Here is a 25,804-nt window from a genome sequence, read left to right on the forward strand (position 1 = left end):
TCCCCATTCAATCTGGCCTTGAGCACATCCGGGGATGGGGCTCCACAACTTCTCTGGGCAGCTGTGCCAGCACCTCACTGCCCTCAAAATGAAGAGCCATCTGGCTCAGGGGGAATTTATGAGGTGTCTCTCAACCTCCAAGGAACATGGCATTTATTTAAGACTTTATTTCAGAGCCCTAAAATGTAGGATTTCCCCAATGTGTGATCTCTGGTGGCTCTCCAAAGGCAGGGGCATTTCTGAGGAGAAGGAAGCATTTGAGAGTGCATTTCTGCAGTTGCCTGCCCCATGGCAGGGGCTTTATCTTGGGCTTTTGAAAATTTATCAAGCACAAGCAATGCTGCAGACAGTGCTCCAGGTTCAAAGAGTTGGCACCCCATGTGTGCCAGCAAATATTGAAATAACTCCAGATAAGGAGCTGGGCTTTTGCAGCAATGTAAAGTACATCGTGTTTTCAAAACCAAGGTAATGAGACAAGTAGCAAGAAGTAGAAAAACCAATTACAGCTACAACTGTTTCGGTTTCATGCAAGGATAGTTCAGAAAACTTTCCCTAGGTCTCTCATCCTCAATACTGCATGGAGTGTTTTTGTTATTGTAACAGAGAGATAACAAAGGAACAATCCCAACCTCAGATTCGCTCTTTCCATGATATTAAAAAAATGAGTGAAAGTTTGTGAAATATCTTTCAAAATACATTTTTTTTTTTTTTTTTTTTCTGTGAACTATGTTATTTCCTTTCTCAGAATCACTGAAGAGTCTTTAAGATACAAGACTGGGGGTGGAGGTGTGGTGGGATTTGAATAAAATGCCGCATGAAAATTTATACTGTAATTTTCCTCTGTGGAATACGTTGCTGGAAATCCTGGGAAGTTGTAGGTATTTTAGCTTCTGATGGAAGGTTTGCATTTTACAAGTAGATCCCTCTAAGGTTTTGATTCTCAGCTCTGAAAACAAAGCGAAGAAAAGGAATACCAAGGAAATGAAGCAATGGTATGTCTGTGCAGACACCTGCAGCTGTATTTTTGGATAGCACTTTCCAGATGGGAGCCAGACCCCTCTCTTTCATTTCCTCAGAGGAGTCACTAGCTCTGTTAGGAAGAAAAGGTTGAAACCCACAACACCCATTTAATTCCATGGTGCTGCATCTTCATAACACTGCTGTGCTCAAAGCAGTGTAGTCACACTGAGTGCAGCCCTGAGGGAGCCGCAGCCAGCATTCTCCCTCGTGTTTGCAATTTGTTCACATCAGAGCCATGTTTTCTCCTTTCCTTTGTAAATATGAATAAGTTACTGAAGTCTCTCATAAAGCAAGAGTAATCTGTTATTTGCTCCTGGTCATGAGGGCATATGAAGCAGCACCATCAGTGCAGCTGTGGTGAAACATGCCCTTCCTTTGATTAGATTCCTATACAGCTGAAGAAAATATTAGTGAAAAAAATCTAAGTCCAGATACATGCACTCTCTCCATTTGGAAATGTCATAAGCAGCTGGGATCTTGACCAAACTCTCTGAAATGGTCACAGATTGATCTGGCTGTCACATATCATGCTGGCTATCAGGAGCTTCACATGGAAGCTCAGGGAAAGCACCATCCTGCTGAAAATTGCAGTAAGTGAGGATCTCAGGCAGCCCAGTGAAGTTAAAACCAAGGCAAGGAGGTGGGCTCAGGCTGGGGCTGATCACATTGTACTCATATGACTTTTCTACATTCACGTCTCAAGCCTAACACAAAGTTTTTTCCAGATTTCATTTTTCTTTTGCCATGGTAAGAAAAAATGGATCATTATCAAAGAGGATGAGAGCCATTAAAAACTCAATATTCTACTACGGGGATTGCTTTATGGCCTCATTTGCAGCAGCTTGCTTTATCACGCATGCAGCTTCATTGCCTGTCCTGTAGTCCACATGCTCTGAGAGTTATCGGCAGAACTCAGTGCTCTCGTTTCCAGGATGGCTGGTGCCTGGCACAGTATCTGCTGGAGGGTGTATGTTGCAGGAAGCCTGACTTGCCAGACTGCCAGTTAGTTCTGTCCCTCTGTCTCCACATACTTCTGCAAAGACAGAAGGAAAAAAATGATGGGTTGGAGATCAGTCCTTGCATTGCTAATGGCTTCTACTGCATAACCAAACGTTTCACAGAGTGCTACTGAAGCTGTGCTTCATTTTCTGTTTGTCCTTCTCTGGGCCCAGCTAAACTTTATGTAGTACATAATCATAAAATCACAGACTGGTTTGGGTTGGGAGGGAACTCAAAGCCCACCCAGCCTCAACCCCTGCAGTGGGCAGGGCTGCCCCCCACCAACTCAGGCTGCCCAGGGCCCCATCCAACCTGGCCTTGAGTGCCTCCAGTGATGGGACACCACAGCTTCTCTGGGCAGCTATGCCAGCGCCTCAGTGAAAAATCTCCCTCTGACATTTAATTTCCATCTCCCCTCTTTTATTTTAAAATGATTCCCCTTTGCCCTATTACTAACTGTGTGTGTAAAAACTCAATCTCTCTCCTGTTTATAAGTTCCCTTCAAGAATTGGAAGGCTGCAATCTCAGGTGATGAAACACGTTCACTATCTCACATCTTGAAGGCAGGAAGAGAGAAGTTCTGATGCCTGGAAAATGACATGCTCTCTCCTCTGTGACATGGCAAAAGCGCACACATTTGAAAACTGCAAACATATTCCAACTCACATTTATTCACATTACTGCTTTCACATTGACGTCGTGCAAGACAATGCTCATTTCAAATGGGGCTACCAACATACCCCAGTAAACTCTTGATATCTTTTACACCATTAATTAATACTGTACTCATAACATTAATAAATACTTGAAAAGTCTGTAAATGACCTACAACGAACTCCTTTGTAAAACCTGTTTACTTTAGTTAAAAAGATTTGTTTTGGTGTCAAAAAGTGTCCTGCTGATAACAGCTGGATGCAACCATTCTGATGAATTTTTAGGACTGGTATGGTCTTTGTCACTGCTGTAAATATGTCTGAGTTCTGTGCTGAGCAGGAGATGAAGAACCATCAGAGGCAAACTAGATTTGATCTTGAGACCCTCACTTCACTCCTGTTAAAAGCATCAGGTCTTGAAGCCACAAAGCCCATTCAAAGAACCCTTATGGGCAGGTGCTAATGACTTGCTGCTTCAGACATGCTGCGGCCCAGGGTGAGATGTGGGGTGCTTCCAGCTCCCCTGAGTTCTCTGAGTGCATCAAACTTCCTTGCACACGTATGCGTGCATGCATGGAGATTTGCACTACTCACTATCCCCATAGAGAAGAATTTAGTAGCTGCACTAGGCATGCTATGCAGCTGTCCCCAGTTATGTATTTTAGACATAGCCCTCATGGCAGACATGGTTGCCATTAATGAGGCTGAATGTGGCCAGAGAGTGGTTGGTGCTCTTGAGGGAGGTCATTCGTGTGGTGCTCCTGGCCATGCTCTGGGAGCGGATGAGGAGACGAGCTCTGCAGCAGAATAGCTGGTTGTTGAACTGTTTCCGAAAGCTCTTGCTGAGCAAGTAGAGTGCAAATGGGTTGACGCAAGAGTTAGTGAATGCCAGGATCCGAGCACAGATGCTGGCAACAAAATGCAGCACTGAGGTGTCCACCTCTGAGTAGTGGTAGGACCGGTATAAATAGATTATGTGGGTGGGAAGCCAGCAGAAGGCAAAGAGGCACACAAAGACCAGCACTGTCCTGGCCAGGCGTTTACGGGATTCAATCTGGAAAAAGAAAGAGAGATGCAGGTTAGTAGTCCCTAGTTTGGGCAAGTAGCTGTTTTCCCAGTGCTGCACCTTAGGAGTTAGCAAATGACCACTGCACTAGTTATTCACATACAATATATGTATAATTTGATGTAAGCATTATAATAAAAAATATTATTAGTGTTATTAGTATTATTAATATTGTTATTAATAGAGTAGGGGACTGGGATTTTTCACAGAGCACAGAGGCAGGACTTTCTCCCTTAGGATCATGAGGTATATGTACACAAATGTGCTGCCAACAGCTCACAGCCCTTGAAGACCAAGTGCAGTGTTCAGAGGCTGAAGGAGCTGGAGATGTCAACTGAGGACACTCTACACTTATAGAAACACTGAGGCAGCAGCAATGTGGACCCTTCAGTTGGAAGAGCTGGGGCCAAAAGGAGCAAGTGGATGTATGTGGTGAGAAGTTGAATGATCACCTCTCTTAACATAACTGGACTTACCCAAGGGAAAGGTGCTTTCATGGTTCAGCCAACATGCAGTATAACCTTCACACAAACTAGCCACATTTTTGTTTTACCTACACATGAAGGCTTGGACTCAACTCAAAGGTACCGCTCAGTGAAGGGGAGCTGAGGTAAACTGTACTTGAACTTTTGTCCACCAGTGCTGCATGCTAAGATAACAATGCCACCGAAAAACATATCTTTCTTCCTGACAAACTTGAGAGTCATAAGAAAGGTCACACTAAAGGAGAGGATGGACAGAGTTACCCACAAACACCTGCTGGGCTACACTGCTGGCTGGAAGAGGATAGCCAGAAATGTGCAGGTACGACATCACTACATTTTCACATACCATAATGCTTTCATGTCTGGTAATTCCTGTGCCTCTTTTCAGACACTTTCAGGGATTTGCTGTAGCCTGCTCCTTGTACCTGAGCATAACCTGAATGGCCTGAAACTTTCCCCAACCCCATTCCCTCTGCCTTTGTTCCTGCTCTGGTGAGGCAGTGGTGCCAGGCCAGGTTCCCAGCCACCCTCTATCCTCACTCAGCTTCTGAACTGCACAAGCAGATCAGAAACAGCAGCTGACAAAGGCCTGACTTTGATCAGGACAGCTGCAAGCAGGGAGTAGACAGGAGAGACCTGAAGTGCCCATTTTGACTTTATTTTGTGCCCCTGTAATGGCACCAACTGAAAATTAGCCATTGTGCTTGGGAAGGACTGACATTTACCAGGTGATAATGTCTCCAGAGTGTGGGCTGAAAATTAAATCCTTTGCAAAGAGGCTCTGCACGGCTAAGCCATATATTCTTTTAAATGTACACTTAATTTGATACAGAGCTATTGAGGCCACATCTGCACTATAAAGAAAGGAAGCAACACAATAAAGAAATCAATATCAGTTGTTTCAGATGAAGACCTATAGCTCCTGGGTGCACTGCAAGACAGGAATGATGGACTGGTGGTTCTCAACTGTAGCCTGGCCTTTTGCTTTCTGTGGACCTTTCCCCCAAAACTAAAGGGAGAAAGGGTTGCTTTTACTCCTCACTTTATTGTCACTAATCAAAATGGTTGTTAAATCAGCAGAAAAAATGATCTCCAGGGAAGAAAGATTTATACACATTCAGAAGAGACAAAGAGAAAAGGGTTTCAAGGATCACACATCATCTCATGGGCAGAAAACACATTTGTTTCACCTCAGCAGCAGAAGGCTACAGGAGATGAAATGCCTGTTTCATGTCATCCTGAGGTGGAGACGTCAGCCTGATGCAATTACATGGACACTCATTCAGCTGAAGAATGGCTTATGTCAGTTTAGTTTTGGTTGAAGGACCCCTCAGTTGAAAGGAAGGGGATCTGTCAAGGCAAATAAGTTGTTCAGAAACAAGTTGCCCTGCTGTAGCTTTCTTGCTTAGACAAGCCCAAGACTCAGATTCATTCCATGTTATGCATGAAGCATGAAGCATCTGAAGCATTCAGTTACTCATACTGAATTCGGATTGAGCATAGGAGATGACTTTCATTCTCCCCAGAGGTTTACAAAAGGACTAGGCAAGAGTGAGAAATCTCTAGCAGAAAGCCAGGACTTACATTGGCCAAATCCTAGCAAAGTCACCTCATTTTGTGTAGGATCTACACAATTTCAGCAACACATTTTCAACCAGAGCATGAGACTCCCAGCATTCCTTGACTGTGAGCTCTGCAATGGGATAGTTTGTGGAATTAAAAAAATAAAACAAATACTTCTGAATGACAATAACCGAGGTAACCCTAATTTCAAGGTTACAAAGGGAAGGTTAAAAGTCTGCATCAGTCCAGAGCAAATGTCACACATATGTAAGTCAGATCAGTCTTAAGGTGAAAGCTGAGGATACCACCTGCTGGACTGGAAGACTGACCACTCTGGATCATTAGTAAGTGGGATGGCTTTTCTGATCAACATCATCTCCTCTGAAGACCACAGAAAAATAAACAATTTAAGAAGAAGAAATACAGCAAATGAAAGGTTTCAGGGAGAGAAATTGGACTTCTCCTTTTCTCCTGATATTTCAGCCTGGACTGCAACACTGCAAAGATCACACCTTCTACAAGATGTGAAACTTCAGCATAACTGTTAGGACATCTCACCATCCTATGCTATTCTCTCTCCTGATGACCTTCCATCTGTCACCATTCTCCTGCCTCCACCTCCCCAGTCCATCTCCAGCCTGTACTTTTTCACCAGCATGGAACAACAGCAGCAGATGACATCCCATTGCTGTGTCCCATTCAGCCTTGAGACCTGAACTGGAAAGCCAGCATTTCCCTCTACATGAAGAGAGACCACTTAATGAAGTCTTTCTCTTAGGTCCTTTTTGACATGAAAACTTTGAGAAGTTTACCATTGTGTTACCCCTCAACTTCAACTTCACAACACCACCACCAGCTTTATCCCTTCTGCATCCTAGTTGATACCTTCCCAGACACTGGCATGAATCCTCTGCTGTGCCATGGTAACTGTCCTGCCAAAGTCTCTAAACTTAGGAAAATTAGATTATTGTTGTGACATAGTTTATGACAATCTATTAAAATTAGCACAGCAGCTGCAATTTGCTTTAGTAATTTTCCCTATGCGATCTCTCTTTACTGGTTCATGGGAATTGTGGATTTTTGAAGAAAGTAAAGTCTCTACCTGTTTCCTTACGTGCACATTTCCTTCCACAGGGATATTGTAAGCACTCCGGATCAAGTTCTTAGCAATGAAATAATAATATACTGAAATGACAGACAGAGGAATGATGTAAAAGATCAGAAATGATGCCATTGAGTGGATTTTGGGATGCAGCCCATCAGAATGTGGGTAAGGAGCACAGCTGATGAAGGTTTTATTAGTTCCTTTGTCATGGAAAGGGTGTAAATCTGAAAACACTGCTTCAGGGATGGCAAGCAGCATGGATGCAATCCAGATTATAGCAGCTCTCACACAAATTTTCATCAGTGCATGGGATGCTTGGATCTCCATTGGTCTTACTATAGCCTTATACCTAAAAAGAAAAAAAAAAAAAAAAAAAAAAAAAAGGAGAGAAATAAATTATTTCTTAATATCAACACTACTCATTTCTAAAATGAAGGCATTGCATTTTTGTTTATCTCTGGTGCTCAGGGATATGATTTAGCAGAGGGTTGTTAGAGTTAGGGTACTGAGGTTAGCCTGCGGTTGGACTTGATCTTCAAGGCCTTTTCCAACCTGGGTAATTCTATGATTCTATGATTCTATGATTATATGATTATACTTAACAGATACCTTCCATTTAGAAAAAAAATAAAGATAAAGATAAAGATAAAAATTAAAATTAAATTACTCAAGACTGAAAACAGTCATAATTTTATATTTTGTTATTTTCAAAAAATTTCTCATTTTTAACCAGTGCCACCTGTTCTGAGTCCACCCACTTTGATGTGTATTGGTTCTGAGTTTATTTAATTTGTCATTCACCCAACAAAGCACAGTGCTGCATGGCATTAATAATTATGCGTCCAGACAGGGGTAAGATGTGCCACCATAGACTTCTCTTGAAAAGCATTACAGCTGTTTACAACTCACTGAAAGATCTTGTTGATGGAAATTGGATGAATTAACTGGGTAACTGCCCTATTTACAGGACATATTCAGCTTCTAGATAGAAGCAAAATCCTGTTCAACATACCTTCTTTTTCCCTCTATGTATGCACTTGTATGTATATGTGTCTATATCTGTGTATGTGTATTTTACATCATACGCATATGTTTACATAGGCATTTATATTTCTGTACATACAAACATACATAATTACACACATACTGGTATTTACATTTACATTGTGGATGATGACACACTGGCACAGACTTCCCAGTGAGCTGGTTGATGTCCCATGCCTGTCAGTATTCAAGGGGCATCTGTGCAATGCACTCATTAATATACTCTTAACTTTTGGTTAGCCATGAAGTAATTAGGCAATGGACTCAATAATATTTCCCTTTCCTTCTGTCTTTCCCTTTCCCTTTCCCTTTCCCTTTCCCTTTCCCTTTCCCTTTCCCTTTCCCTTTCCCTTTCCCTTTCCCTTTCCCTTTCCTTTTCCCTTTCCCTTTCCCTTCCCCTTCTCCTTTCCCTTCCCCTTCCCCTTTCCCTTTTCCTCATCATCTCTCCCTTCCCCTTTCCCTTTTCCTCATCATCTCTCCCTCCCTCTCCTTTTCTGTTTCCTTTTCCTTCCTTTCTGGACATCATCTCGTCACCTACTGGTGTTTCTCCGTACAGTTTCACGGCTGCCTGACATAGATGATTTTTCCTTTAATGGACTGCAAGCACTTTCCTCATTAGTTTTCTGTTTAACTGCTTCTTCTCAATACCTCCAACTCCTCCTTACTCTAGCTATACAGCTACAGTAGTCAAATAGTATTTTCCAGGCTTGCTTAGCACCTCTTTAACTTGCACACTGAAGCTGGATGGGGGTTAAGTGGTGTCATACTAAAAAGTGCAATCTTCCAGGCCAAGATCATAATCTCAGGTGAAGAAAACCATGGCACATACACAAATATGGTGTTGTAAATGTTGCAGTAGTAGAATGGATGAGTCAGACATATTACTAAAAAAATGCAGCTAAACCAGCTCAGTTTGCAGTTTGCTTCACCAGAAATTTGGCAGAAGCACAAGCTGAATGTCTCCAGTAAAGCCTAAAGAACATAAACACAAAAGGAAAAAAATTATGATATATTCATAAATTTAGTTAATTCAAAGCTATTTCTGTAGGTGTTTATTATACGCTCATGAGCATGGCATGTTAGTGTAATTACTTCAGGGGTTCTTTTGGATATCATATAGCCAGATGAGAGAATACTTTCCAGTATTAATTTCCAGTGGCATGAATGAATGGAAGTATACTGAGAAAGAGTCTGTTAAATTTCTATTAACATTAATAAATTGAAGAGAGACAGAAAATTGATCCATTCCAAGTTATTAGTACATTTTAATTGGAGATGTCATTTCCAAACAACATAATTTTGAAAGAACATAATGAAAAATGGCTAGGAATGCTGGCACTGATAATTAGGCATTTAGTATATTTTGTAAAGCCTGCTACAACAGATATAAAAGAAGATGTGAGAGTCCTATTACTTGCAAAGAGCTCTCTGTAGAGGCAAATCATGAGGTCAAAAGCACAAAAAGATGAGACAGGAAAAACAAAGCAAGAAAAAACAGGTTTTGAAGGTATAGTTTGTCAGACGTAGGAACACAGGTGCATGTTTCCTTAGGAGTCTGAAGACAGAATCAAATTATTTTGTTGACTGTCTCCATGGCATTTTTTATGGTGGGATAACTTATTCAGAAACCTTCAGTGACTGTGTTCATCTGAGTACTAATGCTTAATTGCTTGGTATTGATCAGGTGGGAGCCTTCTTTTCCAGCTGCCTTACAGACAGATCAATGGGCACACCCCCAGGTCAGTTCTGCCTTCTCACATTGGCTTTGGTTCTGGACAGTGGCTGCAGAAGGTTGCTCTGTTTGATGGCACAGGGTGGTCGTGCGTGGGTGATCAGACCCCTTGGGCTGGAGCCAGTGCTGTAAGATCTTTCTGTGTTCGATGCTCCTGAAGTGAAAAAGCTGCTACTCCTTGTGGGTTTCTGAGGCTGGGGAGGGGGGTGTGTGTGTGTGTGTGTGTCAGAAAATCCTTTGTGAGTTTATTTTTCCACGCAGTTTAAATGACAGAATCAACCCTGAGTTTCATAATCCAGTTGTAAATTTTTAAGAAATACAACAAGGTTGACTGGTTTTGAACAGTACCTAAACATATTTTTCAGACTCTGTCTTTTCTGCTGATATATCAAATGCTATTCTGAACCTTTCTACAATTTTGTCCACTCCAATTTCTCTTTCTCAATGAGATAGTCTTTCTTTGTCCCCTATCAGCTTCATATCAGTTGCATGCCCAAATTCTCAAACACCGAAAAACCCCAAGCCCAAAGAAAGTCCTAGTTATTACATTTCCTGCTAAACGTCCAGTCCAGTGCAATTGAGAACAGGGCTCTCTCCTGTTCTGCAGACACTGCATCTCTCCCACTGGTAGTGAGCTTTGTGCTGTCTGGATGTGATGGTGGCCAAGTTCTCTGTCAGAGTACTGAGCACCATTTTACTGCTTTGCACAGTCAGATCAGCTGGGATCAGTGTCTCAGGAATTTATAATCTCTGGAACACTTCCAGTTTTCTGAGATAGGCTGCCCTTTGAGTTATGGGAAACTGCCAATGTGCCATTTACACTTACAGCAAATGTCTTTTCATAGAATCATAGACTCTTTAAGGTTGGAAAAGACCAAGATCATCTAGTGAAAGCACCAACCCATCACACTATGCCCACTAACCATGCGCCTCAGGGACACACCTAAATATTTCTTGAACACCTAAAGGGGTGGTGACTCCACCATGTCCGTGTGCAGCCTCTGCCACTGTATTAACACTCTCTTGGAGAATAAATGTTTCATAATACGCAACCTGAACCTCCCCTGGCACAACCTGAGGCCATTCCTTCTCATCCCATTGCTATTAACTGAAAGAAGAGGCCAACTCCCACCTCACCACAGCCTCCTTACAGGCACTTTGTAGAGGGTGATGAGGTCTCTCCCCTGATCCTTCCCTTCTTCAGACTGAACAATCCCAGTTCCCTCAGCTGCTCCCCATAAGACTTGTGCTCCAGACTCCTCTCCCATTATGTTTTCCTTATCTGGACATGCTTCAAGGCCTCTATGTCTTTCTTGTCTTTCTCAGGGCCCAAAACCGAACACAGTACTTGAGGTGCAGCCTCACCAGTACTGAGTACAGGGGCATGATTCACCTCCCTGCTACTGCTGGCTGCACTATTTGTGTTACGAGCCAATATGTCACTGGTTTTCTTGGCCACCTGGAAACTGCTGGCTTGCATTCAGCTTGCTGTCATCTAACACCCCCGGGTCCTTTTCCTTTTTTAACTCTTCATAACATGCTAAGTCTTCTAAGAAAGGAGCAGACTGAGATTAAGGAGCTGAGGACTGGCTGAAACAGAATGAATCAGATCTATTTCTCTGTGTCTGCATTAGACTATGGAGATACCATCCATCTCAACTACTACAGCTGCCCAACGGCAGGGCATCAGCCTAGGTGCCCTCTATAGTCAGTGAAGAGTAAAAGACAACTCTGGAGGTAATTTCTTCCCAGAAATAGCTACCTGAGAGGAACGGGGTGATAATTCCTCTGGAGTTGCCCTTGTTTCTTCTTTCCACAAGCAGAGACCAAGCAGTAAGATAACTAGTTTCATCACTCATTTTTGATGTGTAAACCTAGGAGTAATTTTTAGGTACTTAACTTTCCCATACTTAAAATACAGAATTTGAGTAATATAATCAAAATCTCAGTTTGTCTGTAGTAAATCTACTCATGGCTGTGTATTCATCACCTCTGTTTGCTCTCATGTTGAGTTTCTGAATGATATGTTACTACCCTTTTTCAGCAAAGTCCTTCTCCTATACATTAAATTCCCCTATATATTAAAATAATTCTTCACAAACATCAGATTCCAAACATATGACTCAAGACTTGCAACAAAGACCAAAACTTAAAAGGAAAAGTATGTTTTCTGAAGATTCAGTTGAATAAAGAATGATAGTTACAAATCTGTGTCAACTTCAATCTCTCCAGCTGTCAAAAAGCACAGGTGAAAATGACTGGGCTGCTGACCTCATAGAAAATAAAAAAGAGATGCTGGCCTTTACTACTGCTCAGTCTTTGAACTTATCTCTTCCTACTGTGCTTGCTAAGTAGCAGCCTGCCTGGCACAGAAGGTATCAATGACCTTCTGCTCAGGATGGTTGCAAGCATGTCCCTGTGTCTCACGGTCTCAATTTCAGCCCGCACTAAGAAATTACACATCAGGCTCTCTGAGATGCAGTTAACACAATCATAGAATACCCTGTATAGTTGCTAGACGTTTTAGCCAGTGTGAGCACCAATTTGTAAGACTTCAGCAGACTGTTAGCGGTCCATGAGGTGCTGTGAGAACTCATCCTGATGTGCAACCCTCTCAACTACTGGACAGCTCCGGTGCTGTCCCTCCTCTCCAGATCTGCCTTCAGGCCTCCAGGAGAAGCCTGGTCAGAGGATTGCTTCAGTGCAGGGACCCAAGTTATGGAAAGGGCTTGTGCAAGTCCATCACTCCTTACTGCAAAATGATATCTCCACCAGATGGGACTGGCAGAGGTTTGGATCAATAGTATTTTGAAAGTGAAAGCTGACCTGGTACAGCATACTTATTGCAAGAATTCAATGACATATAATGCATGATCACTTCTTAATCTAATCCCAACAATACAATTTCTTACTTCTGTGAATTTACTTGAACAACTAGAATTTAAAACAGTGTCATTGCATGCCTCACCACACAATGCTGAAGAATATTTAATATGTGTCTCTTAGGATCTCTTCTGAGCTCCTTGAACATTTTTTTTTCTCACAGCTGAGATTACTGAAGTGACAATAAACCTCCTCAGTGTGGCACTTGCACAAGGTTTTTCAGTGGTAAGTACCTTTCCCATTGAGGTTAATAAGTCACAGAAACTGAAATACAGTGTCGTTATCGTTGTATTGGCAATAATATTATGGATGTTAACACCACATAATGTACCCTGAAACTTTGACTATGCAAACACTGGTTAATACTGTACAGTTAGTCCCAAAGCCACAACTTCAAATTTAAACACAGAAATAGCTTTATCATGGAAAAAACAGGTAAGGTTCCAAAGAGAAGTTAAGGTTTCCTAGATGCAGCTTCTCTGCTGGCACACAGTGCCAGCCATCTCTGTGCTCCACAGCTGAGACAAGAAAATGCACACCAGCTAAAGCATGAATGGCCTTTGCCCTCCAAGACATATTCCCTGAATATTCCTAAACGTGCAGATCTGAAGACTACTTTTTCTCTCACACCGGTGGAGTAAGGATCTTATCCCCAAAATGTCACCTCCAGTGCAACCTTCATGTTTTTTTCTTTCCACCTTCAGCAATTAATAAGAAGTTCTGCATCAGAGGGCGGTGGGCATGGAACAGGCTTGCAGGAGAGTAGGCACAGCCCCAAGTGACAAAGTTTAAGAAAAGTCAGAAATATGGTTTGAATTTCCAAAGGTCGTTTGAAACCAGCAGTTGGACTTGATGATCCTTGTGGGTCTCTTCTAACTCACAATAATCTGTGATTCTATGATTCTATGAATTTACTTGCTGCCATCTACAACAGCTACAAAAATTAAATTAAACCAACAAAATAACAGGAGGAAAATGGGCTTCCTTTGGATTTTAAATTAATGAACTTCTTATGTCTCACTTTCTTTCTAGGGAGGTGCCTTCATGCTGTGTGGTGAAGATGGTGCCATAGCAGCATTAGCTTGCTTTCCTCCTCTGTGATTGCTTTGTTTAGATGTTTTCCCACTTCCCTTACATGAACAATTAAAACTAATACCAGTGTTAAACATTCCTCATTGTACACCTGGGAAGTATGGGATGCAAATAAAGCAGCTTTTTTTAAACTTGGAGATGTCATGTTCTGAGCCATCTTTAAAAGTAGCGCGGGACTGCAGTTGCTGACAGTGGTAGTGAGGAAGAAATCTCCTTCCCTCTTGGGAGCACAGGCAGCTCTTCATACAAGTAAATGACTGCAGAAGGTGTTCCTGGTGACATCCCTTCCAAGGCAAATATGAAGTCATATTACATGCAGCAGGACCTTGTGGCTCTGCAAATATACTTGCAAGAAATATATGAAGAGAAAATAATTCTCCATATTCTCCTTAGTAGGACACAGAACAGTGTCTCTCCAAGACAAGCTAGCAAGTGTACCTTAGAGTCAAGGAACTTTTTCTCTGAATAGCATCACCTATTACACTGTCCAAACTGCTTCTATGAAAAACTCCTGGCTCCTATTTCCAAATTTTCATAATAGTTAAAGAAAGAAATGCGCTGAAAATTGTTCCAAAGAACTTTCAATAACCTGGCCTGCTTTTGCTTCATTGCCAACCACACTACATAGACTGCAGCAGGCCGACAGAAAGATTAGTTGTATTTCAGACCCACTATCAGGTTTTTCTCTGAAGGTAGAAAGACACGTACAAAATTTTTGGATCTGTTTAAAATAAGCTCTATTTTGAGAAGCTGGGCAAATGTGAACCTAAAACTTCAATAAAAAGCAAGGATTAGTTGGAATGGACTGAAGCCTTACAAAAACAGTCATGTAAATTGCTCTGAAGTAAAAACACTGAGTTCTACCCAGCTCTACAAAATGAGCTCCTGAAATTGCAACCAATTCCCATTGTAATGATGGGATACAGAAGACCTGCCTCTTAGTCAGTGCATCCCTGTATTTCTTCTGCTCCCACTTTTAATGGAGGAGGGAGAAAACCTGATAGTTCACAGTTCATTTGTTCTTATTTTTAAGCTTACTGTGTGCATCTTGATCTGATCTTGGCCTACAAACAGACTGAATGAAAACCTTATTGAAAATCTGTAATTATGTTCTGCTAGTATTACATTATTGATTTGCTCACATAATATGCAGGACTGGCCCAATTACCATGCAAAAAAGACTCAAGCTAAAGAGGAAAAGTTGATGCTATGCAAAGGCTGCACAAATGAAACATGTGGAGCTTTGCTGAGAGAAAAGTTTGGCTTTGAAAACCATGTAAAAGTCTTAATATTAGAAGAAGTTTATGAGAAATGCTACATCCTAAACTTTCCTATTGTTTCCACTATGAATATTTATAGCTATGAAGAGAAATAACTGTAGAAATCCACAAAGTTTCTGGACTGCCCAAGCCATCAGCACACTCTGGCAATCTATTTCAGGTCTATCTGATTTCTGTATACTTAGTAAATTTATCATTATTATGCATGACTGCTGGGTGAACACCTGTTATTAAAAACTTAAGTAAACTACTCGCAGGCACAAAGACACCTCTGATGGACTAGTCTTACATGCATTAGCAGGTACAGCCTGTTTCCTTTCTCTTCCCATTAACAACACTGAAATTGAAAGAAACAAGGTGCAGTGATGGAAGTAGTGTAGTTTTTACTATTTAAGGTTGCGTTCAAATTTCAGTCCATATACCTGTACACTACTATATCAGTCTGAAATCTGAATTTCTATCCAGGAATGACTGAGGTGTCCATTAGGGTGTTGTATTTCACAGAACTTTGAACTGCACTATACCTTGCAAGTAGGAAAACTTACATACTAACCCTTTAGTAATGACTGTGTTATTCTTAATCATGGCAGTCTCACAAAATATTTCAAAAATTAACTATACATATGGAAAAAAAAATGCATGTAAAGATCACTAAAGAAAATAGTGAGTGTCCCATGGGCAATCATATCCTTCTTAGAAAGACCCCTTTGCACCTAGGATATATTTTCTTGGCAGGTGATCCTTAGTCATGCCTCCAAATGAAATGTTGGTCCCAAGTCAAATATTTTAGTGGCATCAGCCTAGATGCGTGCAATTGCATGTCATAGAATCATAGAATCACAAGGTTGGAAAGGACCTACAAGTTCATCTAGTCCAACTGTCCTCCCTTTACCATACCTACAGGAAACCCCTAAACCATATCTCCTAGCTCCCTATCCAGACACTTCTTGAACACTGCCAGGGATGGCGACTCCACCACCTCCCTGGGCAGGTTAGTCCAGTGCCTGACCACTCTCTGAGAAAAAAAGTTCCTTCTTATGTCCAGTCTAAACCTCATCTGATACAACTTGTGGCCATTTCCTCAGGTCCTGTTTGTTGCCTGGCAGAAGAAGACAAGCCCCTCCTCATCACAACCTCCATTCAGGAAGTTAAAGATGTGCCATCTGAGAGGTACCATCTGAGGGAGGGCTGAGTCAATCAGGCTTGTTTCTCTCAGAAGCATAAAAGGTAATCTAAAGTATAGTCTCTTAAAAGAAATATATATATATATGTATATATATATATGTATGAGGTAATTGCTGGATATCTCTCTGTTTCTGCTACAGAATTTCATCAGAGTTTCTGAAAATGGCAGTTTCTCAGCTCCAAAAGTCCAGCTTCTGATGTGCAATGAATCAATACTGCACCTTGTTCTGACACAGAAACCAGAGCGCATAAATGACCTATACAAATTAGCAGTTCCTGACCCTATAGCAGCCATGGTGTGCTTATCTTTGTCTTGTGGAAAAAGAACATTAAAAAAAAAGAAAAAAAAAAAAAAAAGAAAGAAAAAGAAAAAAGAAAGAAAAAAGAAAAAAGAAAAGAGAAGCAGGCTTCCTGCTTGTAAAAGCTGTTGTCAGTATGACAGACTGGGGATGAAAAAGTAGTGTGGACAATATTAATGATGTACATCAGTAGCTGACCCCCAGCTTTCCTCATCACCCCCACCTTGCCCTGAGAAAACTGCTAAAGGCAAAAAACTGTCCTGAGTGAGGGAAAATAAGGAGTTTCACTAAAACCTCAAAGAAGTAATTAAAAAAAATCAATATAGAGCAGATGGGAAAAAAAGCAAAAGTAAATGACAGCAAATATTGCAGTTTAAAAATGTCGGTGTCTGATAAGAAAAGCTGGAGGAGCCAACAAAATATCAAAGGTCACTGTGTGACAGACAAATGCACATTTTTAAATATACCAGGAGCAACAATGAAAAAAAATCATTAAATGGTGAAGATATGAGCACTGATGGAGACAGGGTGAGAGGAAATGGCTAGGTATTTAAGGCCAAATGTGGAGGAGGTGTTGGCAGCATGTGTGCAGAGCTACAGTTGTACTAGAAAAGTCACCAGCTGTATTAAGGAAGATGTGAGCCAACATCTGCCAGCATAAAACATTTTCACACCAGCAGGCCTGAATAATGTTCACTTAGGGGTATTAAAGGAAAGGGGAACTACTGGTACTAACATGTTTTTTAAATCTTAAAAAGCTGGAGAAAAATCTAATAATTGAAGCACTGGTTTACATTGTGCTCAACCCCTCCCTCATCCCTTTGCAATCTCTGCCACCCTCCCATGGAACAAGGGTTAAAAATGGATGTACTGGTTGAAGACTGGGGAGCTGCAGCTGATTGGGACCTAGAGCACCAGGGTCACCCCAGTGGGTCATCAAATATGCCAGTGGGAAGGTAGCAGTGAGTGGAACCATTTCTAGTCAGTGTTCTGAGAAGGTGCTCTGGCTGCAGTGCTATTTATTATGTTTATCAGGTGCCTTGAACACTCTATAAAGCCTCTGCTGGGAAAGTCTGCAGATGGCACAGCTGTTGACCAGACTGTAAAAGAAATATTTCAGAGTCATCGGGATAAACAGCCACAGTCTAACAGAAGCCATTTTAACTCCTACAAGTGCAAAACAGTGTATAAAACACTCAAGTCAGCAGATTATGGAAAGAAGGAAAATAAAAAAAAATAAAAAAATAAGAAAAACAGCCAGAAAAAAAAGAGAATCTTTCAAGGGAAGAGAATAACAAGACTTCAGAGTTCTTCTTTTCCATCTGACAAAATGAAGCATCCCACACCATTCTCATGGCTTTTGTGCAACCTGCACATGAGCTAGAGAGTACAAAGCGGTGAGCTGTGCTTATATGATGCTTATGTCCTTTCTGCAGCCTTGGCAATGACATTATGAACTTTTTGTAAATGTTTAGCCATTATGAGGTTAAATGGTCCACTACCTCTTTGATTATTGTTATAAGTTAGGTTGTTCATAGTATCATGGTAGTGATAGTGCCTTTGGTACCTCCAGCACGGTACGACTGTGCTGAATGGTCTGTCTGTGTTACTATATGCTTTTAAGAAGGATGTGGATGCACTATCCCTGGAGGTGTTCAAGGCCAGGTTGGATGGGGCCTTGGGCAGCCTGAGCTGGTGGGGAGCATCCCACCAGGGCTTTAAGGTCCCTTCTAATCCAAACCATTCTATCACTCAGTGATTCAGTGATTTAGTGTTCTATGGCTCTATAATTCTATGATTCTATGTCAAACACCAGGAAGCATTTTGAACAGTCTCTGAAAAGGAGATGGGATTAAAGAACACAGCTTTAAATTAGTCTAGCTGAATGATGGCTCCCAAGGAGCCTTGATTACCACATGAAGGTATTTTCATGTGAAAAAATTAGCAGGAACAAGGGATATTTCCATCCTACTGAGAAAGGCACAATAGTGAGAGGTCAGACAAATTTATATTTGAAATATGACATTTCTAAGCAGTGACAATAACAATACTGGAGAGAAAGGACAGGGAAAGGGTAACTTTTGTTTGAATAATCAGAAAGTTTTGCAGTGTCACTGAGATGATCTGTTTGAATTCAAATGCTATTATACATGCAGAAGCCTCTGTGCTGTTAGGGGCGAGAAGGATGAACTGGCTGGCTGGAGCTATCAGTGCTGGCCAAGCACCTGCTTCTCTGGCTCTCCTGCATCCTTTGACCAGCCATGACTAAATCACATGCTTAAGAGCTGTTTGGAGGCATGAAGAAATAGTTTTGGCTCTCAGGATGCCATGGTGCTGTTTTCTGTTCTGTCTTCCAACAGAGCTGCAAAGTCTATAGGCAGAGGGCAGGCAAGGACAGGATGGGAAGACATCTAACAGTGCTTTTCACTTTGATGCTTGGCAGATTTCTGCATTCTGGTTAAATTGATTCCTTGCCTGGGGTTGAGAAGGTAATTTCCTGCAAGTGACTCCAGCTTTCTGCCTTTCTCTACAGCACACAAATATGGTAGCGCTGACTGCCTCTTGGTGCTCCACTGCTGCAGGGTTCCAGGCACCACCTGCATTTCTGCCCAAGGCACGGGTTGGTTTCAAGACGCTGAAATTCCCTGTTTGAAATGATCAAATGATACAGAGGCAAAGCACAGAGCTGATTGCAAAGAGAAGCTTGGACAGGACCTCACAACCCCTGGCGACCCATATCGTGTGAATGAACTAGGCATGTAGGTGTGGAGCTGGTGAGAGGCAGTCCATGGGGGATCTGGATTCTTTCTCAAGACACTCCTCAAAATAAAAAGAAAACAGGTTATTGCAGAGGCTGTCTGCAAGCAAAGCACCTGTAAGACGTTTCACTTCACTACACAGTCCAGCTCTTTTTGGCCAGGCTATTGTCCAAGTCTGAACACCAAGTTCAAATGCCTATGCTGATGGGAAAGCTGATGGCACACTCTCCACAACCAGTTGGTCTCCTTGCTAACAGTGGGTACAGCACCTCATATTGTGAGACCATGACAACTGATTGGGGATTTCACATTTTACTGAAATGCAAACAATAGGTAATCCAAATTCTCTTCCACTTGATTGCTTAAACATTGACACTCTCCAACACATTATTACTGACTCTGGCCTTGGATTTGTGTGCCAGTTCACTGATACGAATGGGAGCTCTAATTCCTGGTTGCAGAATTGCATATATTATGTTTTAGCCATCTGCTCTGGCTAATCAAGATACTCAGAAAGTTTGTGCTGTTGATCTGTTTCTCTGGTACAGATGGATGCAGGAGCTTAGGAAATGAGAGCTAAAAACAAGTGTGTTGACAGTGTTTATATTGTATTGACACAGTGGCCAGCAACACAGGATCTAAGACTTTGTGCACTGGCTGAAAGGGTTAGAATAACAGAATACTTAGAGTTGGAAGGGACCTTTAAAGGCCATCTATTTCAACTCCCCTGCAACAAATAGGGACATACACAGCTAGGTTAGGTTGCCCAGAATCTGATCCAGACTTGCCTCAAAAGTCTCCAGGGATGGGCCATCCACCACATCTCTGGACAACCTCTGCCAGTGCCTCACCACCGTCACTGTAAAAGACCCTTTCCTTATATCTAGCCTGTATCTACCTTCCTTAGGCTATAAACCATTTCTCCTTGTATTACCACAGATCCTGATAAAGACCCTGTCCCCTACTTTCCTGTAGCTCCCCTTTAGATGCTGAAAAGCCACTATCAGGTCACCCCGGAGCATTCTCTTCTCCAGGTTGAACAGCCCCAGCTCACTTAGCCTGTACTCACAGGAGAGGTGTTCCATCCCTTGGATCATTTTTATGGCCCTCCTCTGGACACATTCCAACAGATCCATGTCTCTCCTGTACTGAGGACTCCAAAGCTGAGTGACACATGTGTCTCTGAGCACAGTTTCTGCCATCAGCACAGGAAGAACAGAGGCAGGGCCACCATGGCAGCAGCATGGATCCAGTAGTGCCTCCCAGTGCTCCACTGGGAGGGAAGTCTTGGGGATGGCAGTCAAAGCCCCTCAGTATTTCCTCTCTGGTTTGGAAGGACAAATCTGGGTAAGATCATATCTGTGAATCCAAAATATGCTCTCAGGGGCATCGTTCTCCTTATTTACACTGAGCACGCTGAGGGTTGTTTTGGTCACTCAGAGAGTGACTTTCTCAGCCACCGTTTTAAAATGACCCTGAGGCTGTACAATAAACTACAACATTGTACATTGCCCCAAAATAGAGTCAGGGAATCATTAGAATTGTAAAATATCCCAAAGATACATAGTCCAACCATCAACCCATCACACTATGCCCACTAACCATGTCCCTCAGTAACACATCTACACAGTTCTTGAACATCTCCAGGTATGGTGACTCCACCACCTCTCTGGGTAGCCTACGCCACTGCCTTACCACTCTTTCTGAGTATAAATATTTCCTACTAATACTGGACCTGAACTTCCCCTGATGCAACTTAGGGCCTTTATTTCTCATCCTATCAACAACGGGAAATCAGTTTGGCTTTCCATAGCTTTATTTTAAGGTAGCACACCTGATCTCCCTTTTGTGGAGATATAAATGGAACATGCAGACACTACTCCTTCTCTGAACTTGTACACACTATTAAAGGAGGGATCTGGAGACATCCAAAGGAGAAAAAAGGATGAGTCCACAAGCAAAGTTTTTGTATGTTCAGAACCACCTTTCTAGAAATCTTGGATCTGTTTCTTTCCTTCCATTGCTGTTAATTTTTTGAGGGAAAGGGTTGTTTTATTTCTTACATAAACAAACTGACGTATGAGTTCAGAGTGACATCAAGAGACTGCAGCTGTGACCCGCTCCCAGGGACCCAGGGCAGTGAGAAGCACTGCTGCAACCCTGCATCAGTCCCAGCACTGAGGGCAGCATTTCCAAAAGTCATTATCATTATTAATGTCCTCATTTCATGCCTTGGAGCTCCTCCAATTCTGCAACTTCTGCTGCTTGCAACTTGTCTCTGCAAGGTATGCCACCCAGCATCAGTTTGTGATGCCATCCCACGTGTCTCCTCATGCTAAATGCCTCTCTCTTCTCTGACTAGCTGGCAGCAGCTTGGGGCAGCAGGTATTCCTAGTGTTCCAGTCCTAAAATCTGGATAATCTGAGGTGCTTAAAGTAAAGATTACACTTGAAAACTCCAATTATGTATGCTGCTGTGTGCTTGTAAAAACAACATTACTTCAGGAAGGCTTCACTGCATGAACACTGTGGCATTTCAATTTTTTTTTTTTTTTTACTATCTCTGAAACAGTGGGCAAGTATGATCAGTGCCTGACAGCTTGGGTAATTTAAATGCAAATGCCTAAACTCTGTCAGTCATGTGAGAAACAGTCAATTAAATAGAGACATCTCCCATGACAAGGGTAATTAAATGGGCCACTTTTCCTCCTACTGCACAAAGATTTTCCTTAATTTCCTGCCACTTGCTGAGCCAGCTTTCCTGCCCGATGTGTCTGAACAGTGTCACATGCTGGAGTCCTTCTTCTACTCTGATCTCACCACTAAACCTGTTGGGTCCTGTAGATGTTTCCCTGCACAGTTGAGCTGGCAGCACCGCACTTGTAAGGCCACATCTTACAACTTACCTCAGATGTGGTCTGCCACGGAACTCCTACAGGTCCCACTGTCAGCATTTATTTGCCCCAGTGCTGATGGTCCCTCCAGAGACCCAGGCAGGCATCATAATGCTGCTCACAGCCAACTCACATCTTGGAAGTTTTCCCTGTACATTTTATTTTCTTAATGATTCTGACATGATTAATATTGGGTCTCAGAGTTCAGGGTGAGAGTTTTCAGAAAATAAAAATAGAATAGTGATACGTGAGCTGATAAAACATAGACATTATTCTTTAAGAAAATTATCCCAGCACCGCTGTTAATATAACAAAACAAAGGCTTCAGTAAACACAGATAAGACCTATTCGTGGTTCAGTGCGCAGCAGTTAGGATTCATAGACGTAATAAAGGTAGGATTTTTATTATCTCCCAACTGGACAGCAAATGCATTCAAATACAGTAGAATGGTAACTTGAAAATGAGAACACAGTCTTCTTTCACAGATGATCATCTCCCTTATGGCCAAGTGGCATGAAAACGTGCTCTAACATTTTTGGTTTTGCCCCCAGTGCAGCATGAGAGTTAAAACTGTTTGGATGAAGCTGAAGCTGAGAATTTAAAGTCACCAAAACCCATACTTCCACTGCTGCTCTTTCTTGTGTTGCTGATTTGTTTCAGGTTGAAAAACAAAACACCATTGATGTGCTGCTCAGTAAAAGCATTTGCAGTATTTACGTTATGCAGTGCATAATCAGACAGCAACAAATCTCTCTAATGTAATCTTCTTCATAACACATTTCCCTTTTCCCTACAGTTTTTAGAACAACTTAGAGGACTCCTTCAGAAAAACTCCTGGAAAAATACTTATTGTTTTCCTATGATTTTCTTCAGAGCAGGTGAGATTCCAGCTGTCACAAAGTGGAGGTGATTCTTTACTTGAGAGTTTGTGCAGTTTTCCCACTTTGCCAACACTTTCGTAGTAAATGTCCTGAAGACTTCTGTCTGCACATCTCCATGTTTGTCATCTGCTACTGGGGCAGACAGTATTGTTTTTATGTGTTATCATGGAGCTGCTGCAGACAGAAAGCATATTGGCTGTTCTCTGTGTCTGAAACACAGTGATCTATTTCCACTGAAACCCCATACATTATACTGAAATTACCCTAAAAACTGAGCAAAAGGTGCCTGTTATTTTCAAGTGGAAGGTTGAGAGGCACAGCACAGCATGCAACGCGTTGCTTAACACAAGGCTATTTCCACTTCTTTTTGACTCAGAAACTGCCCCCAGGACGTTTTGAGCAGAATAAAATCATAAGGATCTCTCTCACCAGAAATATTACTACCTCTGTGAAATTTCCTAAGTTTAACATAGTCAGAATGTATTCCACAATCTCTTCTGAATTAGCAATACTAGGAACAAAATGTCCTGGCCTCCCTGACGAGCACAGGAGTTGCTATAAAAGACAACAGTCCTGTGAGTACCTACATTCTTTTTGGAAAGGAAGGCTTAATGCTTCAAAACAATATTCAGATTCAAAGTCTTTTGAATTTAAGTCTGAATGCTCTGAAACAATTTTACAGACCCTCACAGCAATCCAAAACGGAGATGGAGTATTAGAAGTGTATCACCTGCAGGAGTCAAACTTTTCTCATATAATCTAAAGCAGCATAGTTACTGCACATTATTTTCACCAAACTTTACTGGAAGACAAAGTTTCCAAACCAACAGTTCAGACCAATTATAACTGACGAAGAGGTAAAACATTTAATAGAGGGAAATGTACTGACTGCAGCAAACCGAGATGCCTGACTTCAGGCATCTTCACTTGAATAATTTGAACATATTTCATGAAACATTGCCTCATTTGTAATTAGCTCTAAGGAAGCAAAAGACTAGAAAGAATTTATTCTAACTACACTGCAAATTGCTGCTTCAGTGCCGTTGCACATCATGGAATATGGATTAGTTACCTTTCTGGTAGAACTATCTTTTAGTAGAGCTTCCTTCATGAATGACTGCTCTCCCTCTGGACTTGACCTACTCTCAGTGTTCTTTTAATTAAGTTGGTCTATTTGCTAAACTGCACAAACATTTAGTGTAACCTAGAAAAAGTTACCTGCATTTACAAAGTTCCTCAAGTTTTGTGCTGATAACCACCTGAAATTTAGTGAAGTTGCTCTTTGTCCAACATCAGGTTAAAAGTGCCTCTTATGAGCTATTTGACATGAAAATACCCATTCATAATTGTGCATTTTACAAAATCAAGGCTGCAGCAGCAAGCTTACCTGTCAGCTGAGAGAGCAGTGAGAGTGAAGACTGACACCCCTACAGAAGTGAGCTGTATGAAGGGAATGAGCTTACATCCGATCCTGCCAAACAGCCACTCATCAGCAAGGTACCTGCTGGCATCCACGGGCACACAGGTCACTAACAGCAGCAGGTCTCCCAGAGCCAGGCTGGAAATGAACAAATTGGGGACGTTTCTCATGGATTTCACAGTACAGAAGATCTTAATCAAAGTGATGTTACCAATAAGGCCTATCAAAATGATGATCCCGTAAATGGTGGGGATGGCATAAAGGAAGGCTGGATAGAACCACTCATCATTGAGGACGGAGAGATTTGCACTCTGGTTGGCAGAGATGTTGTAGAGGATGAAGTTATCAGTTTCCAGGTCCAGCAGCAGACACTCTCCAGATGCCATTGCCCTACTTTCCTCTTTTCGGAAGACGACTTTCTTTGAAAATCCTCAAATAGTTTTTTTTTTTCTTTCCCTTTAATTTGTCACTGCTTGATTGCTTGAAACAGACAGAAGAGTTTAAAAGTCATATCACCTTGTGACACATATCAAAAATAAATAGAACAAAAAGCCCCCACACATTGCTCAACAGTACTGCTTCTGTACACTGAAAGGAGAACATTTTCTAGCAGAGTCTAATCTTGGAACTTGCCTTTTGCTCATTGCCTTGCCGTTAGCTGTTCCTCAGCTCTGTCAGGCCGGTCATCAAACCCAAAGACCAGTCAGTGGGAAGCATTTTCAACAAGAAGGCTAGCTAAATTCCCAGCTTTAGCTCTGCCAAGCAGAGCAGAGTCTGAAATACGGGAATATAAAACCAGCAATAACTTTCAGTAGCAGCAGTCACGTTGCATTCCCCGACTCCTGCAGCTCTCAGCTCTTGTGCTCCACAGCCGGATTTAAAGTGAGGGAAAAACACTTCTCCTCCGACGGCTCGGATCCTATAGGTAGGATCTTCCGGACGTCAATTCCCCCCCGGCTTCCCATGATGAGAGCGGGCTGGCTGACACGAGCGCACTCATTCCGAGGGAGCCGCCAGCAGCGCCGGGGAATGCCAGCCACCTACTGGACGATCCCTTCACTGCCTGGTAGGAGTAAAGCGAGGAAAGAAAACCTCCGTTAACTCTTTAGATGAAAAAAAAGAAACAAAACAAACAAAGTCTGCTCTCTGACACCTCGTGAGATGAGGGTCACCGCCCTCAAGCAAAGCTTCGTTTATTTCATGCTGCGGATGATGTGATCAGAAAAGCAATTCTGCCCTCTTAAATGAGATCGCGCTTTGTTCTCACTCCGGTATTCACTGTTCCAGTGAAGGAGCGTAATGATAAGGAGCCAAATTCATCCCCCGGGGCAAATGAGCTGAATAAAGCCAATTAAGATAAAATCAGCAATACAGTTAAGATAAGCAAATGAGTATTAGCACTGTGCACCTGCAGTTAGCCAAGGAAGCTTGAACTCTGTGCACT

The 25,804-nt window shown here is 42.0% G+C and overlaps 1 protein-coding gene across 1 annotated transcript; it reads right to left on the reverse strand.

The window, feature by feature from the left end:
• Positions 1 to 2,670: 2,670 nt before the first annotated feature.
• On the reverse strand, positions 2,671 to 25,597 carry GRPR (gastrin releasing peptide receptor). The gene is made up of 4 exons (XM_072340993.1): positions 25,512 to 25,597; positions 24,328 to 25,423; positions 6,889 to 7,240; positions 2,671 to 3,726 (listed from the first exon to the last, which is right to left on the reverse strand). The coding sequence occupies exons 2-4, from the start codon at positions 24,744 to 24,746 to the stop codon at positions 3,334 to 3,336; spliced, it is 1,164 nt and encodes a 387-aa protein (XP_072197094.1). The 5' UTR covers positions 24,747 to 25,423; positions 25,512 to 25,597; the 3' UTR covers positions 2,671 to 3,333.
• Between the last annotated feature and the right edge of the window lie 207 nt (positions 25,598 to 25,804).

Source organism: Excalfactoria chinensis, chromosome 1 (assembly GCF_039878825.1).
Source record: "Excalfactoria chinensis isolate bCotChi1 chromosome 1, bCotChi1.hap2, whole genome shotgun sequence".
Taxonomy (NCBI): domain Eukaryota; kingdom Metazoa; phylum Chordata; class Aves; order Galliformes; family Phasianidae; genus Excalfactoria; species Excalfactoria chinensis.